The sequence below is a fragment of the Solanum verrucosum genome, unplaced genomic scaffold (assembly GCF_900185275.1).
Source record: "Solanum verrucosum unplaced genomic scaffold, falcon-dt-bn FXZP01000112.1, whole genome shotgun sequence".
Taxonomy (NCBI): domain Eukaryota; kingdom Viridiplantae; phylum Streptophyta; class Magnoliopsida; order Solanales; family Solanaceae; genus Solanum; species Solanum verrucosum.
Window position 1 is genome coordinate 3204444 of NW_026020441.1, and position 18513 is coordinate 3222956.

General features: G+C 33.4%; 1 protein-coding gene across 1 annotated transcript; it reads right to left on the reverse strand.

Moving 5' to 3' along the window:
- Positions 1-10821: 10821 nt before the first annotated feature.
- On the reverse strand, positions 10822-13041 carry LOC125808497 (uncharacterized). The gene is made up of 2 exons (XM_049488196.1): positions 12615-13041; positions 10822-10859 (listed from the first exon to the last, which is right to left on the reverse strand). Exons 1-2 carry the CDS (start codon positions 13039-13041, stop codon positions 10822-10824), a joined length of 465 nt encoding a protein of 154 aa, XP_049344153.1.
- Between the last annotated feature and the right edge of the window lie 5472 nt (positions 13042-18513).

The following is an 18513-nucleotide window of genomic DNA, read 5'->3' on the forward strand; positions in this document are numbered from 1 at the left end:
AATCGATAAAACAAATTATACCACGATGTTGAGCCCAACGCGTAGAACAACTTTCGTCAAGGACTTACGTCAAGAAAATCTATATTTCACTTGATCCTAAAAATGGGTTTCTGTGTTTTCTCTGTATATTTAGCTTAAAATGAAGAAAAAACTCGAAGAAGAAGATATATACAATTTTCCACCGACCTAGGGCCCCACCTCACGTGCCTGCTTGCGCAGTCCCACGAAAATGCGAATATCTCTCTATTCTGAAGTCGTATGAATGAACGGTTTAATGCGTTGGAAACTAGACTCGTAGACCTTCGATTAGATAGTTTGTGGGACCCATAACTCTTTATAGATTGGGAGAAAACCTCCAAGATATTTGACCCAAATTTCAGAGAAATCTTTAAGAAGGAACTTACGATAACTTCCGCCAACTTTTATTTTGCCACTTACCTAACTTCAAAACTTGAGATGCAACACTTGAACACTTAAAATAGGACATACCACATCATTCTTAATTTATTACTCACCCTCCTTGTCTTTCCACGAAGATACGAGTTAATTTAGACGTTTTGAAAAGTCGGGGTGTTACATAAAGTATTCTTAAAGGTGTCTCCATGGAAAAAGATTATGAGATTTGACCAAAAAGGAAAACTTAGTCCCCGATTCATTGGACCTTATGAGATACTTGAAAGGATTGGACCAGTTGCATATAAATTAGCTTTGCCACCGGAGTTGGAGAAGATCCACAATGTCTTTCATGTTCCTATGCTCAGAAGATATCGTTATGATCCATCGCATGTTCTTCCAGTTGAATCTATTGAGGTTAATCCTGACTTGACGTATAATGAAGAACCTATTCGGATTGAAGCTCGAGAAGTAAAGAAACTTAGAAACAAGAGAATTCCCTTAGTAAAGGTGCTTTGGAGGAACCATTCTGGAAAGGAAGCTACCTGGGAAAGAGAAGAAGACATGAGGACCTAGTATCCGCACTTGTTACGGGACTAGTGTAAGGTAAATTTCGAGACGAAATTCTTTAAGGGGGAGAGAATTGTAACACCCTTAAATACTAACCAAGAGTCGCATGTCGATTTACCGTTGCTTAATTACTAGAATATGTTTTAGTCTCATTTTGGAAACTTGAAATGTTGTGATAATTGTTAACTTGTTTTAACATAAATTGTGATCGTAATTTAAGGTATTGTATTAGGGTATTTTCGTAATATTCTAATTAGAATTATGTATAACTTTAAAAAGAGATGAGGGATATATATATAGGTGTATATGTATGCATTTTGGGCAGCACATAACTATTTGGGCAGCCCTTTTTGGAGACAGTTGTACAAGTGATAAACATCACTTGTGTGACTATATATATTTTCACCTCCTTGAGTTAATTCATTTTTTTCCCAAATATAAAAACCTTAGAGCCTTCTTTAATCAGTTGTTCTTCAAAATTACAAAATAAAAACTTGGCCTTTTTGGCTGGAATTCAAGAACACACACTTCTTGTTGGTAAGTGACAAATCTGTTTCTGAGCTGGGTAGTGTTTGGTATTTTATGCATCTCTCACTCTAGAACTTAGTTTACAGTGAATAAATATGATTCGGAAAGCTAATTCATAGACTTACAACTCTTATGTTTATGTAAAACTCTGATTTAGCTATTATGGATTCGAAATATTGGACGCAACATAGGACAAGTTCTGTCCAGATTTTTGAATTTCAAATCCTATATGAACAACTGTTAGTGTTTTGACTATATCTTGTTGTACAAAATATATTTTGCGGTGATTCTTGTTTGTTTGCAACCTTAAGATATGTAGCTACATCTTTCATGAAGGCTATAAAGTCTAGTTTTGCCGTTTTCCTTTTCAAATCTAAGTTGCGACATGATGTACTAGGCTGGCCAGAATCACTGTTTTGGGAGCATAGTTTTGTTTGTACAGGCTAATCTTACTTGTGATGATAATCCTGTTTTACATCAATATTATTGAGCTTCTAGGGATTAAAGAAGTTATTTAATTGTATTTTAAAGGTTGTATATACTCGTGAACCAGTTGAGGACCTTGATACATTGGTTGGTCTACGGTTTGAACTCTTGAAGTTGTGTTGGACTGTTTCTTTGCTAAAGCACTGAGGTTTGTGTATAAACTTGTATTTGTACTCTTTTAACTGTTGGTATATCTGAAGGTTGATCTTGGTACCTTGGTTACCTCTTGTCACTTTGCATTGTCGTGTTGGTATCCTTTAAGACGTTAAAGACGCTTGTGTAACTCGCCCACTTGTACGGATTTTTTTATCACTTGGCACTCTTGTTGGGACCTTGTCCTCCTTGTGGTTGTGACTTTGTCACTATTGGCATGCCTCTTGATTCGGATCATTTGTCATCTTGACTCTGGATTTTTAGTCCGTCTTAAGAATGAAAGTTGTCCATTTTAAGTACGAACTAGAAAGCCATTATTAATATGGTTCTTGGTTCTTTTGATTATTGGTCTTTGACCCTTCTTGATACAGGGCGTCGGCTCTTCTTGATACTTGATTGTGCTTGGTGTGAAGACATGATGTACATATTGGGCGAGCCTTGTTATTGAATCTTTTGAAAAATGGTACTATGAGCGTTCTTGACATTTGGACCTCTAAATATCGAACTTGATACTCTTGATATATTGTTTACTTGATTTATTTATTATGTTCGATTATGCTGCCCATGACTTGAGAAAGGTAGTTTTGTGAATCTGATGGCTCCGAACCTATAGGTTTTACACCACTAAGCTATATGCTTAGCGATAGTTGTTTCTATCATAGGGAATGATCGAGAGAAGGCATGAAGCTGGCCATTGGTGATGGAAGATCACAATTGCATATAGGCATCTATATTTTATATAAACCTTGGGACTTGTACATGATCTATGTGGTGTATATTTACATGAAATTTTGAGGACTAATATGATCATGTCACCATGGGTTGTAATATAAGTATGACTATATGTTTTGTTCTTTTGGGGTGTGTAAGCCCAAGTCTTGTAATATGTTAAATTTACCACTAATTTTGAATGATTACGTGAAGCATGAACCACCTAGTTTGGGTACTCGAAAGTTGGTAATATTCTTTTTATATCATTTTTACTATTGTGAGGACTATATATATATATATATATGCAAAAATCTCGTGAGTGATTGGCTTATATTATTATAGGCTTATATTATTCCGGAAGGGTCATTACACGAGGTATTTGTATTAGGCTTATTTTTAAGATATCTAGATCTTGTTGGAACGGATTCCGTTGTTATTGCGGTCTAGGTAGTATTTTTAGAGAAGATTACTCCGTCTCTCGTAAGGAGACAACTGCCATTATTGTGTAATAAGAAGTCTAATCCTAAGACAAAGTCTACTCTAATAATTAAATCTCTCACCCATATTCTTTCTTACTTGTACGTGGGTGTATAAAAGTTCGCACATGTGTTTAAGAAACTTATTTGTCCATTACTAACATAATGCTTATATATATACATTTGAAGATCCATCCATTTGCATGGCGCTTTGTGGTTCTGCATATTCTTTTATTACATCTATAGGTAGGATACATCTATTTATTATACTTTTTGTGCATCCTGAGTCTACTTGAGCTAGGATTTCTATTTCGCAGTTCTGAATCCTTTTTCTAGTTAGTATTTTTATGGTATTAATTTTCTTATCTTCATTACAAATCAGTCCTTCAAATGACTTGTAGTCTTCTTTTTCATTTAAAAGTTCTATTTCTATTTCTGATAGCTTAGATTGAATAATTCCTCTTCCGCCTTTTTCTAGTTCTACGCCTTTCCCTTTTTCTAGTCTACTCACTCTTCCCTCTAAATTTTCTATCTTATCTTCTAATAATTTTAATGCTTTCTCTTTAATGATTACTGGCTCATCTATGATCTTAATAATAAATATTTTGTCTATGCATCTGATGCAACCTTTTATATAACAATTCAGGCATTTGGCTCTTCTGTCTTTACTTGGGTATCCGATGCAATTAAAACATCTTTGGCTATCTAATCGTTTTCCTTTACAAAATTGGTGATCACATTGTATATTGACAAAGGTATAATCTTTTATGTTTAAATCTAATTTTCCTAGTCCTATTTCGTTTATTAAGGTTTCTTCTTCTGAATCTGATGAGTCTTGTCTGCTTTCTTCTACTGCATCTATGCTTATTACTGAATATATACTTTCGTTATCTGACATATATTCGTCTACATTTATCAGTGTTTCTTGGAAGGCTTCTATAAGCTAAGCATTTCTCGTTCTACTGTTATTTCTACCTAGACAAGTATTAGCTAGATGCTCTTCACTTCCGCATGTAAAACAAGATAGTCTATTTTTGTAAATTCTATTATTATTATGTTTTCTTACGTGTCTATCTTTATTTAGGTAAGGCTTTCTTGCTGTAGATTTTCTTAGATAATACCTTTTCCTAGGTTTGTATTCTTGGTTATTTTGATATGTCTCTTTGTATTTTCTTTTTGTTGTACTTTTATCATAGCTTTATATTGTGTATATATTTTTACAAAAACCTGTCTCGTTTTGTTTTAATTGTTTTTGTATTTGTATATTTGTACATTTTTTTTGTAATATTTCCATAACATGTTGTATTTTATGTTCTATAGACCAGTTAGCGTTCGGGTTTTCGATTACTCCTTCTCTTGTGTTCCATCTTTCTTCTATTTCTCTTCCTAAGGCACCAGGGAGTTTGTTAAAAAGCTTTTTTCCCAAGCTTTGGTCAAATGCATTACCACTGATTGCACAATAGTAGAAATAGTCCTTTAAAAAATTCTTTATATGGCTCCAATTTGTTATAATAAGTTGTTCTAATTTTATTAGTGCATTCTTTTGTAATACTACTAATCTGCTATTTGGGTCTTCTCCTGTTATTAAGCTGTGTATTTTATTAGTAAAATTATACGGGTCTGCTCCCATGTTTACTAATTATTGAAATTCTTAAGGATATGCTACTTTGTATGCTTCACACACTCCGTTAATTGATTTTTCCTAAGAAAGTCTCCATGTATCTATACATGGTTTCTACATCTGTTTGACTATAATGGTGTATATAATCTGCTACTACTACTTCTTTCCATACATCTATTACTGAGTTCCATAATTGAGGGTCATGAGTTGTTATATTTAGTATTTTTCCTCTATCTCTTCCATCTTGGAGTTTGATAGGATCTTCTATTGGCATTCTTATTACTATGGGTCTAACCATTTCTGGTTCTGTGGCCAGGTCTTGTCTAAAGACACGATGTCGGCATATATTTAAACTGTTGGATAAGTATGTTGTTGGTGTTATACAGGATTGTAACTTATGCTCTGATACCAAACAGTACTTAAAGTCTTATATATATGCTCTGTAACTTATATAAAGTGATTCAATTTTTCTTTTTCTTTTTCAAGTCTGTCAATATTTAAATTTTATCTTCTAAAACCTTCTTTCATCGAGGAACAATGATCACAGAAAATGATTTTGTCTGTGTCTTTCTTGATGTTGTATTGTATAAACGGGCTTGTGGTTTATCTTAATACCAGGCTTATGAAATAATTTGGCCCCAAAGTTCCTCTGGCATAGTCTAATGCTTTATTTAAAATATAGAACCTTTTGAAGAGGGGACTGGGAAAATCTTTAATCGAGTCTATTACCTCAGTCCATGTCTGGAAAATACTTGCTAGTCTTCCTTGAACCACCACATACAATTTGAACTTTTTGTTTTCATTTTTTTCGGTAAAGTAGTGGCTTAAAGAATTTAATACAGAAACAAAATAGATATTGTCTCGGGGTATTTTATTGTAAACTATCCATAGGTTGTCTATCAAACATCTTTGGGGTTTGTCTATCTTGGTTTCTGGTGTTACTGGGAGACTCAGGTTAGATGGTGGATAAAATATCAGGTTTTGTTTTCCAAAATAAAGTCTTTCTATGTTTGGGGTGTTTATGGCGCCGCTGCCGTGGATTTTTCTAGTCCTATTTCGGTTATTAAGGTTTCTTCTTCTGAATCTGATGAGTCTTGTCTTCCTCCTTCTACTGCATATATGCTAATTACTGAATATATACTTTCGTTATCTAACATATATTCATCTACATTTATCAGTGTTTCTTGGAAGTCATCTATAAGCTGAGCATTTTTCGTTCTACTGTTATTTCTACCTAGACAAGTATTAGCTAGATGCTCTTCACTTCCGCATGTAAAACATGATAGTCTATTTTTGTAAATTCTGTTATTATTATGTTTTCTTACGTGTCTATCTTTATTTAGGTAAGGCTTTCTTGCCGTAGGTTTTCTTAAATAATACTTTTTCCTAGGTTTGTATTCTTGGTTATTTTGATATGTCTCTTTGTATTTTCTTTTTGGTGTACTTTGATCATAGCTTTGTGTTGTGTATATATTTTTACAAAAACCTGTCTCGTTTTGTTTTAATTGTTTTTGTATTGTATATTTGTACATTTTTCTTGTAATATTTCCATAACATGCTATATTTTATGTCCTATAGACCAGTTAGCGTTCGGGTTTTGCATTACCCCTTCTATTTTATTCCATATTTCTTCTATTTCTCTACCTAAGGCACCAGAGAGTTTGTCAAAAAAGCTTTTTTCCCAAGCTTTGGTCAAATGCATTACCACTTATTGCACAATAGTAGAAATAGTCTTTTAAAAAATTCTTTATATGGCTCCAATTAGTTATACTAAGTTGTTCTAATTTTATTAGTGCATTCTTTTGCAATACTACTAATCCGCTATTAAGTTGTGTATTTTATTAGTAAAATTATACGGGTTTGGTCCCATGTTTACTAATTCTTGAAATTCTTGAGGATATGCTACTCTGTATGCTTTTCATACTCCGTTAATTGATTTTCCTAAGAAAGTCTTCATGTATCTATACATGGTTTCTACATCTATTTCACTATAATGGTGTATATAATCTGCTACTACTATTCCTTTCCATACATCTATTACTCAGTTCCATAATTGAGGGTCATGAGCTGTTATATTTAGTATTTTTCCTCTATCTCCTCCATCTTGGAGTTTGGTAGGAGCTTCTATTGGCATTCTTATTCCTATGGGTCTAACCATTTCTAGTTATGTGGTCGGGTCTTGTCTAAAGACACGGTATCGGCATATATTTAAACAGTTGGCTAAGTATGTTGTTGGTGTTATACAGGATTGTAACTTATGCTCTAATACCAAACAGTTCTTAAAGTCTTATATATATGCTCTGTAACTTATATAAACAGAGTCAATTTTTCTTTTACGTTTTCAAGTCTGTAAATATGTTGATTTTGTCTTCTAAAACCTTCTGTCATCGAGGAACAATGATCACAAAAAATGATTTTGACTGTGTCTTTCTTGATGTTGCATTGTATAAACGGGATTGTGGTTTATCTTAACACCAGGCTTATGAAATAATTTGGCCCCAAAGTTTCTCTTGCATAGTCTAATGCTTCGTTTAAATTATCAAACCATTTGAGGAGGGTAGTGGGAAAATCTTTAATTGAGTCTATTACCTCACTCCATGTCTGAAAAATACCTGCTAGTCTTCCTTGAACCACCACATAGAATTTGAACTTTTTGTTTTCCTTTTTCTCGGTAAAGGAGTGGCTTAAAGAATTTAATACAGAAATGAAATAGGTATTGTGTCGTGGTATTTTATTGTAAGTTATCCATAGGTTGTCCATCAAATATCTTTGGGGTCTGTCTATCTTGGTTTCTGATTTTACTCGGAAACTCAGGTTAGATAGTGGATAAAATATCAGGTTTTGTTTCCAAAATAAAGTCTTTATATGTTTGGGGTGTTTATGGCGCCGCTGCCGGGGATTTTTCTAGTCCTATTTCGTTTATTAGGGTTTCTTCTTCTGAATCTGATGAGTCTTGTCTTCCTCCTTCTACTGCATCTATGCTTATTACTTAATATATACTTTCGTTATCTAACATATATTCGTCTACATTAATCAGTGTTTCTTGGAAGTCTTCCATAAGCTGAGCATTTCTCGTTCTACTGTTATTTCTACCTAGACAAGTATTAGCAAGATGCTCTTCACTTCCGCATGTAAAACAAGATAGTCTATTTTTGTAAATTCTATTATTATTATGTTTTTTTACGTGTCTATCTTTATTTAGGTAAGGCTTTCTTGCCATAGATTTTCTTAGATAATACTTTTGCCTAGGTTTGTATTCTTGGTTATTTTGATGTCTCTTTGTATTTTCTTTTTGGTGTACTTTAATCATAGCTTTGTGTTGTGTATATATTTTTACAAAAACCTATCTCGTTTTGTTTTAATTGTTTTTGTATTTGTATATTTGTACATTTTTTTTGTAATATTTCCATAACATGCTATATTTTATGTCCTATAGACCAGTTAGCGTTCGGGTTTTGCATTACTCCTTCTCTTTTGTTCCATCTTTCTTCTATTTCTCTTCCTAAGGCACCAGAGAGTTTGTTAAAAAGCTTTTTTCCCAAGCTTTGGTCAAATGCATTACCACTTATTGCACAATAGTAGAAATAGTCTTTTACAAAATTCTTTATATGGCTCCAATTTGTTATACTAAGTTGTTCTAATTTTATTAGTGCATTCTTTTGTAATACAACTAATCCACTATTAAGCTGTGTATTTTATTAGTAAAATTATACGGGTTTGGTCCCATGTTTACTAATTCTTGAAATTCTTGAGGATATGCTACTTTGTATGCTTCCCATACTCCTTTAATTGATTCTCCTAAGAAAGTCTCCATGTATATATACATGGTTTCTACATCTGTTTTACTATAATGGTGTATATAATCTGCTACTATTATTCCTTTCCATACATCTATTACTCAGTTCCATAATTGAGGATCATGAGCTGTTATATTTAGTATTTTTGCTCTATCTCCTCCATCTTGGAGTTTGATAGGAGCTTCTATTGGCATTCTTATTCCTATGCTTCTAACCATTTCTGGTTATGTGGCCGGATCTTGTCTAAAGACATGGTGTCGGCATATATTTAAACAGTTGGATAAGTATGTTGTTGGTGTTATACAAGATTGTAACTTATGCTCTAATACCAAACAGTTCTTAACGTCTTATATATATGCTCTGTAACTTATATAAACTGAGTCAATTTTTCTTTTTCTTTTTCAAGTCTGTCAATATTTTGATTTTGTCTTCTAAAACCTTCTGTCATCGAGGAACAATGATCACAAAAAATGACTTTGTCTGTGTCTTTCTTGATGTTGCACTGTATAAACGGGCTTGTGGTTTATCTTAATACCAGGCATATGAAATAATTTGGCCCCAAAGTTCCTCTGTCATAGTCTAATGCTTCGTTTAAATATTGAACCATTTGAGGAGGGGAGTGGGAAAATCTTTTATCGAGTCTATTACCTCAGTCCATGTCTGAAAAATACCTGCTAGTCTTCCTTGAACTACCACATAGAATTTGAACTTTTTGTTTTCATTTTTCTCGGTAAGTAGTGGATTAAAGAATTTAATACAGAAATGAAATAGATATTGTGTCGTTGTATTGTATTGTAAGTTATCCATAGGCTGTCTATCAAACATTTTTGGGGTCTGTCTATCTTGGTTTCTGGTTTTACTCGGAAACTCAGGTTAGATGGTGGATAAAATATCAGGTTTTGTTGTCCAAAATAAAGTCTTTCTATGTTTGGGATGTTTATGGCACCGCTGCCGGAGATTTTTCTAGTCCTATTTCTTTTATTAAGGTTTCTTCTGAATCTGATGAGTCTTGTCTTCCTCCTTCTACTGCATCTATGCTTATTACTTAATATATACTTTCATTATCTGACATATATTCATCTACATTTATCAGTGTTTCTTGGAAGTCTTCTATAAGCTGATCGTTTCTCATTCTACTATTTTTTCTACCTAGACAATCTAATAATCTTTGTATTGTTAGAATTAAATAAAAAACTAGACGATAACGTAATAGGAATAAATTAAAAAATTAGATATTTTATTAGAAACTAAAATACCTAAAGAACAAACAAAACAAGATAACAATATACATGCTCTAATTGAACAACTAAAGAAGACGGAAATAACCCCCCCAAAAAGATAGACCAAAGATAGCAAAAAAGGATAAAGCGTGGACATTTTTTCAAACAGGAATCAAGGTTCCCAAGAAAGAAAATTATGTTAGTATTTTGTTTTCTTACATGTCTATCTTTATTTAGGTAAGGCTTTCTTGCCGTAGATTTTCTTAGATAATACCTTTTCCTAGGTTTGTATTCTTGGTTATTTTGATATGTCTTTTCGTATTTTTTTTTTGGTGTACTTTGATCATAGCTTTGTGTTGTGTATATATTTTTACAAAAACCAAGTAGTAGTAAAAGACGATGGCTAAATTTTTTGGACGCGACTTCAATATATAACATTACTTTAGAACATATAAAAGGAAAGGATACACGCAATATACTATCTATTATATTAGATGTCACGACCCAAAACTATTCATAAGTGTCACCCACCCTTAACCTCCTAAGTAAGCGAACCAATGAATTCAACCCCAACTTATATCAATTATTCAACTTACGGAAACAACCAAAATGCGGAAGCTCAAAATTTATTAAAGCTCCAATAAAAGAAATCTCTTGAGTCTATTACATATTATCCCCAAAACCTGAAAATCATCACATAAGGACATCTATTCTAAATATACCAAGTCTAAGAGTATTAACGACACCAAAATAAATAAGTAGGATAGTCTATGTCCAAAATTTAAAGACATCATGCCATGACCGAGAGAATCCAGCACAAGCTAGAAGAAGTAGCTCACCCTGAAATTTGATGAGCTGGAGATTGGCTAGAGCTGAGGGAAAGTCGAAGTTGATGGTACACTTGCTGCAATCCACAAAAGAAAACGAAGAAAACACAAGTAAGGGTCAGTACAGGGCAACATGTACTGAGTAGGTATTATCGGCCAACTCAAAATAGAAACTAATATGCAATAAGTAATAGTATAAAATCAACTATGACACTTAGCATGTGGCAAACAACACCAAAGTAAGTATGTAATCAATAAACAATATCAAGAACACACATGAGGACTCATGCCTCCACACCAAGCTTTTTCGGGAATAAATTCTTGAGATTGAGTACATTAAGTTGTTTAATATGTTTTCCTTTAATATTTCTGTATCGGAACATGACACCTGATTCAAGTCGAACGTGACACCTGATCCAAAATTTTGTGTTGGCTTATGGCACCCGATTCAAAATATCATTAAATTATCATTCATTATCACCATTTTCACTTCATTAACAGTATTTCATCAAACCTACTTTATTCAAGGCATCACTTTGATAGAGAAGGTTCAAGATTATGGATTCACGGTTTTTACCAATCACAACAACATACGAATTATCCAAACCACAACAACCAAGTACATAGAAAAATTCACAATATCACTCAATGCATATCAATCACTATTAATATTTAATAGTCTATCTATCAAATAGAATAAATCATAATTTACCTCCACCGAAGAACCGAAGACATCCAAGCTAGTTCCCCAATGCTCTTCCTTTCCTCAATGCCTCAGAGTGTTTCCAATCCATTAAGTATGCATAACTCATAAGTAAACAAGACTATAGACAGCTATATAACTATAAAAACTTTCCTAAATTTTGATTTCAACTTCTATGTCAACTCCCGTATTTCTCAAATTGCAAGTCTAAGGTTAAGTCTTTGTTTCTCTGAATAACATAACCTTAATGGTATTCAAATAATATATTACACTCAATGTTTAATTACCTATCTCAATATATTAAAACTTGATTTATAAAATAATAATAAAAATTTTATTATCCAAAGCTAAAGCCACTGGTACCGAAACCAGTGGCAGTCCACACTTCAAACCAACATATTATCCTCGTCATTGCCATCATCATGGCAATTATTATCCACTACAAATTTTCTCCCCCAAAATGCTACCCTTAATTTTTCAGTTGTTACTGTTACCCAATTTCCATTCCAAACTTCTATCCAATCCAAATTATTAAATTGATAAAGTTATCCCTCAAACAAACATTATAATTTAACACTACCTACATTAGTATACAAATCCGACTGCATTGCAAGGTAAAGAATTGCAACGACAGTAAACACATACGCATAGCACCCACAAGTTCATTCTTTCACCCCAACATCATAATAATAATGATAATACTATGATTCATACCAATATACCCAATACAATTTTTTTGGCGGATGAGTTACCTGAAGCATAAGTCACTTGGTTCTTCTTTCGTTCACGCTCTATTCTGTTATTCTCCTCTTCTCCTATTTTCTTCTACATATTATTTACTACCCTAACTATTTAAAGACTAATTATAAAAGTGTGAAAGTGACCCACTATTAATTTTAATGTTATTTTCTTTAACCACCAACTAAATAAATTATTAAAACTACCCCATTAATTCTATTATTGTAGTTACGAATAGTCCAAAATACTCATTTAGAATCTATCGGAAAGTATTTTATGAAATAAAAAGCTCTAGTACTCAAAACGACCAAATGAGTCATTACATTAGATACGAATTTACCCATCGTTCGTCCTCGAACGATCAAAAGAAGGTGAGGGTAAGAAAGGGTACCTGAATCGATAAAAAGGTGTGGATATCTTCCATGCATATCAGCCTCACTCTCCCAAGTGGACTCTTCAACTGACTGATTCTTCCACTGAACATTGATAGATGAAATCTCCTTTGACCTCAACTTCCGGACCTCCCTATCTAGAATGGCTACAGGCTCCTCCTCATAAGACATATTTTTATCAAGCAGGACCGAATCCCAACTAATAATGTAGTTTCCATCACCATGGTATTTTTTCAGCACGGATACATGAAATACCGGGTGCACTCCTAACAACCCTAGAGGCAAGGCCAATTCATAGGCCACCTCCCCCGCACGCTTAAGAACTTCAAATGGTCCAATATACCTCAGACTAAGCTTACCTTGCTTACCAAACTGCATCACACCCTTCACGGGTGAAAACTTCAACAAGACTTGCTCACCCTTCATAAACTCTAAGTCCTTGACCTTTCGATCTGCATACTCCTTCTAACTGCTCTGAGCTGCTAGAAGCTTCTCCTATATGGATTTCACTTTCTCTAAAGATTCCTTCAAAAGATCGGTACCCAAGGTCTCACCTCAAATGCATCAAACTAACCAATGGGAGACCTACATCTCCTCCTATACAATGCTTCAAATGGGGCCATATCAACACACGAGTGATAGCTATTGTTGTACGAGAACTATGCCAAGGGTAAAAACTGATCCCACTGACCACCAAAATCTATCACGCACGCACGAAGCATATCCTCCAACGCTTGAATTGTTCACTCAGACTGACCATCGGTTTGAGGGTGAAATGCAGTACTAAGATCCAATCTAGTACCTAATTCAGCCTGCAACGTCCTCCAAAAGTTAGAAGTAAATTGTGTGCCTCTATCTAATATGATGAAGATTGCAACTGTCACGATCGAGCCTACACCCTGGACGTGACCGGCACTCAAGAATCATTGTTGATCCCCAAGCGAACCATCATCCTGACTGACTACAAGCGGAAGACTAACTCAAGCATACAAAGCTTAAAACTGAATAAAAATAAAATATTCAACTCACCATAAAATAGGCAACTTAAGTCTTTAAAACATTTAACAAAATAAATGAACAGACTTCTGAAACTCTATTGTTGATCTATGAAGCCTTTAATTGACAAAGATGGAAGTTGGGACAAGACCCACGACATCCAAACAATTGATATAACTGAAAGTACAAGTGGAACCCTCCGAAAGAAAGGAGGCTCACTATACCTAACTCAAACAGCATACGGTATCAACGAAGCATCTGTTGATGATCCTAAGTACATTTATCTGCATCATGAAATGATGCAGAACAAATGGCTCCGTACATGGAATGTACAAGCATGTAAGGGGAATTCTAAAGCATAAACATATGCTTGAACCGATGGAATAGAAACATACTTACCTCTTCTCAACTCACTCAACTCAATTCAACTTAAGAAAACATAGTTCAATTCAACTCAGAGAAAATAGGGCTCTACTCAATGATAAGATATTCAACTTAGTGAAATAAGGCTCAACTCAATAATAAGATACTCAACTCTATATACTCAACTCTGGATACTCAACTCAATATAAAGCAACAATAAAAGATGCAATATATAGAAAGCTTTTAAAACAGTAGACATCAACTCAATGTATTGAAGAATACAATAATAACTTAGTTTGGATATAAAAATACAATACAACTCTATGTATAAAAGATTAAAAAATATCTCTGTGGGAGTTTCTCTAATCGACAACCATCACTATGAGTTATGTGATGATACAACGTCTTGCCTCACGCTGCCAGGGCCTACCTATACTTTGTCGGGGTATAGAACCTACTCACTTAGTGAATCCACTAGTCTATGCTAAAAAGCACAAAAGAATCATCTAAAAAGTATGACCCTTTCTATCCATGTTGGCTACATGGTTTATGGAGGCTGTGAGTTATCTGAACTCTCACCCATATCGGTGCTCAATAATACTCCCAAGATATACTAGGTCATATGTTTTTAAAAATATAACCCTTTATGTGGTTTGAGATTATTACTCAAAAATATCTCTCAAAAGAGATGGTATTCAAACTGCTCAAAACTCTTTTGGAAATCTCAGTTTCCTCTCATCTTAAATGTAAAAACATTTACTCGTGGGAGTATTTAGTTCCCATATATCATTTTAAAGAAAATGAACTCAACACTGTTCTTTCTCAAAAACATTTCAAAATCATATTATAATATGATCATTGATGACTTGAGAAGTCATACTGCATAAACATTGATGGTATATCTAGATACCATACTGCTCATACATTGATGGCATACTCGATTGTCATACTAATCGTGTTTAGAAAACTCTTTTCTCAAAACTCATCTTTACTTTCTCAAACCTCAGTTTAAGAACCTAAGTGTTGGTTTTAAAAAACTTTTTAAAATTTATAACTCAAATCATAGGGTTCATGTGGAATTATAAACATGAACGACTCAACTCCGGGATCTTAATAACAATAAAGAACCTCGGTACTCAGAAATCAAGACTCAATGACACTACTCATCTCTAGACTGCTCAACTCATAGGGTTCATACAGAATTATGAGCATGAACAACTCAACTCAAAGGCTTCATGGGTAACATGTAGTAGTCCCATAAGTAGGAATATAATCTCAAAAGGGTTAGGAACTCAATGCTCAAAGACTTAGAACTCGAAGATGCTACCCCTTTCGAAGATACTCAATGTATGGCGTTCATGCAGAATTTATGAGCATGAATGAATCGACTCAAGGGTCTAAAGAACATATGGAGCTCATGTATATGACTCTTCTCATTCTCATACTTACTTCCTCAAAACTCAGTTTAAAACTCAAGTGTTGGCTTTGAAAATTTTCTCAAGATTTATAACTCAAAATAGGGTTCATGCTGAATTATAGACATGAACAAATCAACTCAAAGATCTCAATAAAAATATAGAAACTCAATAATTAGGAATAGAATTTTTAAAAAAACCATAAACTCAAGAACTCAAATCAACTTATCTCAAGAATACTCAAATTTAGGGGTAAAATCCTAGATTTCTCTTTTACTTATTTGAAAGTAGATGTAGGGGGTGAGGACGAACTAGTCCAACTCTATGATAGCCTTACATACCTGAAAGAACAAGGATCTTGAAGAATCTTGAAGAAGAACTTGAGTAGAATCCTTGAAACCCTAACTTGAAGGTAAACGATCAAGAAAATCTTTCTTGAGATTTTTGAATTAGTTTCTTGAAATATCTATGGCCAAGAATTATGATTTTCATTAGTGATTCATAATTGTACGGAGGAATTTGAGTTGAAAAGAATGGAATTCTTGGAAAAAGACTTACCTTGAAGAAGAATCTTGAAAAAGATTGAAAGAATCTTGAATGGAGTCTTCTACTTTGATTTTTCCTTAGGATTTTGCCTTAGGGTTTGAGAGAGAAGAGAATGATGGATTAAAAGATGAAAATTTGATTGTTTTGAGCCTTTTATTAGTCAAGAAATTCGTTTAGGGTTTTCTTGGAGGTAAAAAGACAAAAACAATGCTTTTTGATGTTTCCCATCGGTTAATACGTAATAGCACTGTATCAGGTTACTAAAATAGTCATAACTTTTTACTTAGAAATTGAATTGACGTGAAATTGGTGGCATTGGAAAGTAGATTCAAATACCTTTAATTTGATAGCTTACGAGCCATGTAACTCTTTATATTCTAAGAGATATGGTTGTACGCCGTAATTTTACTATCTTTAGAAAAATCACTTTTTTGAAATGTTCTAAGTATAAAACAATTTGAGAAAAATACTTAGAAAATAGTCGCCACTTAATTTTTTAAAGAAATTAACAAAATTTAATTTAAAAAGGCCTTAACATATAAACCTTTAAAAATTTAGAGAAAATGGGTAAGAGGTTCTTATTTCTACTCTAAGCTGGTATTAGCACTTAAAGTAGCCGCTACCATGCGGTTATCCTACGACTAGACTAAAATAATTTTTGACTAATTCTTTGAAAAAAAATGGTTTAATACAAAATGTATTTTACAATATTCGAACTTTGAGAAAATAGTTAAATAAAGAATCATTTTTTCATTTTTTTTTTTTAAAAAAAGACCTAAAATGAAATATTTGAATTAAATTGCAAGTGATTAGAATTTTAACAAAAGTAGATTAATTAGCATTTGTTTGAATCATTTTAAAAATAATTTACACCAATTTAGTTGATAAACCAAGAAATCATTTTAAACTAGTTAAAAGTAAGTGAAAGTTTTGAAAAGAAAAACATTTGAATAAGTAAATAAGGGTGCAAGAGTTGATAAAATAAAATTTATTAAAGTAAACCAACACAAAGAAAATAGTTCATCCTTAATTAAGTTATTTAAAGTTAGAGTTAATTAAAAAAACTAACAATAAGTAATCACAATTAAATAATCTAGGAGAATAAAAGAGAAGATGAATTTGGGCCCTTTTTAGGGCCAAACTCGTTGCTGATTTGGGCTCTTGGCTCAATTCCCGTTTTTGTATACCCCTGATATATATCAGTGTATATCGAATGTATACAATTCATTTTTCTGCTTTCCGGGACCTGTATATCGATTCTAAAGACTTGTTCTTCGATTTCTCAAGGTTGGCTGACACGATAAGGGTAAAATTGAGCCTTTGGCCCAACGAAGAGATGCAAGGATAGGAGTTGAGAGTCCAATATAGACTCGAGGTAGATTTCACATGCAACACAAAAAAAGGAAATAAAGATTAGTATATTAAAAGAGAAAGGAGAGAGGGGTGCAATTCTCTCTCTATACAATTAACGATAACGAAACAAAACTAGATTCATATCAAATGTGCAGGGAAAATAACCCAAGAAAGCACTGCCACGATACATTGAATAAAATGTAGGATAAATAAATTTTAACTTGGAAAGGTTTCAAATCCCAAAGACATTAAATGCCATGGTAAATGCATAATGTATTCTGATGAAGAAACAGTGATAAAGGATCATTTTAGCATAACAGACAAGTTTCGAGCCATGACTTGCACGTGATTTATACTACTAGTCTTACCACAGAAAATAATTGATCTGATATTCTACTCACAAGTCCACTCGACTATTTTGTATAATATGAGGCAAAAGAAACTAAGACGATGAAGACAATGACTCTCAAGGTAAATAAGAAAGGCTATTGGTTCATTTTTTATTTTATTTTTTGTAAATCAAAAGAACTGGCCTATTCCTTCATCAAAGGGTCTACTACCGCAAGGATTTTAAACAACCAAATACTACAACACCTCACACTCAGATGTTTTCTCGACTCACAATCGATTTAAAGACATGAATCAATACACACGATATGACAGTCTCAAAAACCAAGTTAATGAGGCAACAACAACTATAGGGAAAGGCGCCAACAACTCGTGCCTTATCATTCGAAGATTAACAAGCTTATGAATTTTAAAAAATGAAGAAGAAACAGGAAGAGACTCCAAAAAGAAGCAAAAGCCAGAAATAGGCTAAAATCCAGAAAGAAATACAAAACCCCGATGCTCCAAGACAAGCTCAATAATCATTCCAATAAGGAGTCAAAAACGGGCATTAATAAAGACAATAAATCAACTCAAAACAGTGACAGATATATCGCTTGAACTCAAAATGTTGACCTCTTAGTTCATTCAACCAACTTAGGGTGAAAGAATGAAGAATATGATGTCAAATATTAGGCAACAAAGCAAGTTCATAATGAGAAAGAACAAACAACTAAAGCTAATAAAATATTTTTAAAACCGATCACAACAATACTCGGAAAGCCTACACAATAAGAGCAGCAACAACCAGAAACTAAACTTCCTGCACCCGTACATACATATTCGAACCATGTTCACACAGGAAAAACCAAAATTTCTTGCTCATACGAAAGAATCC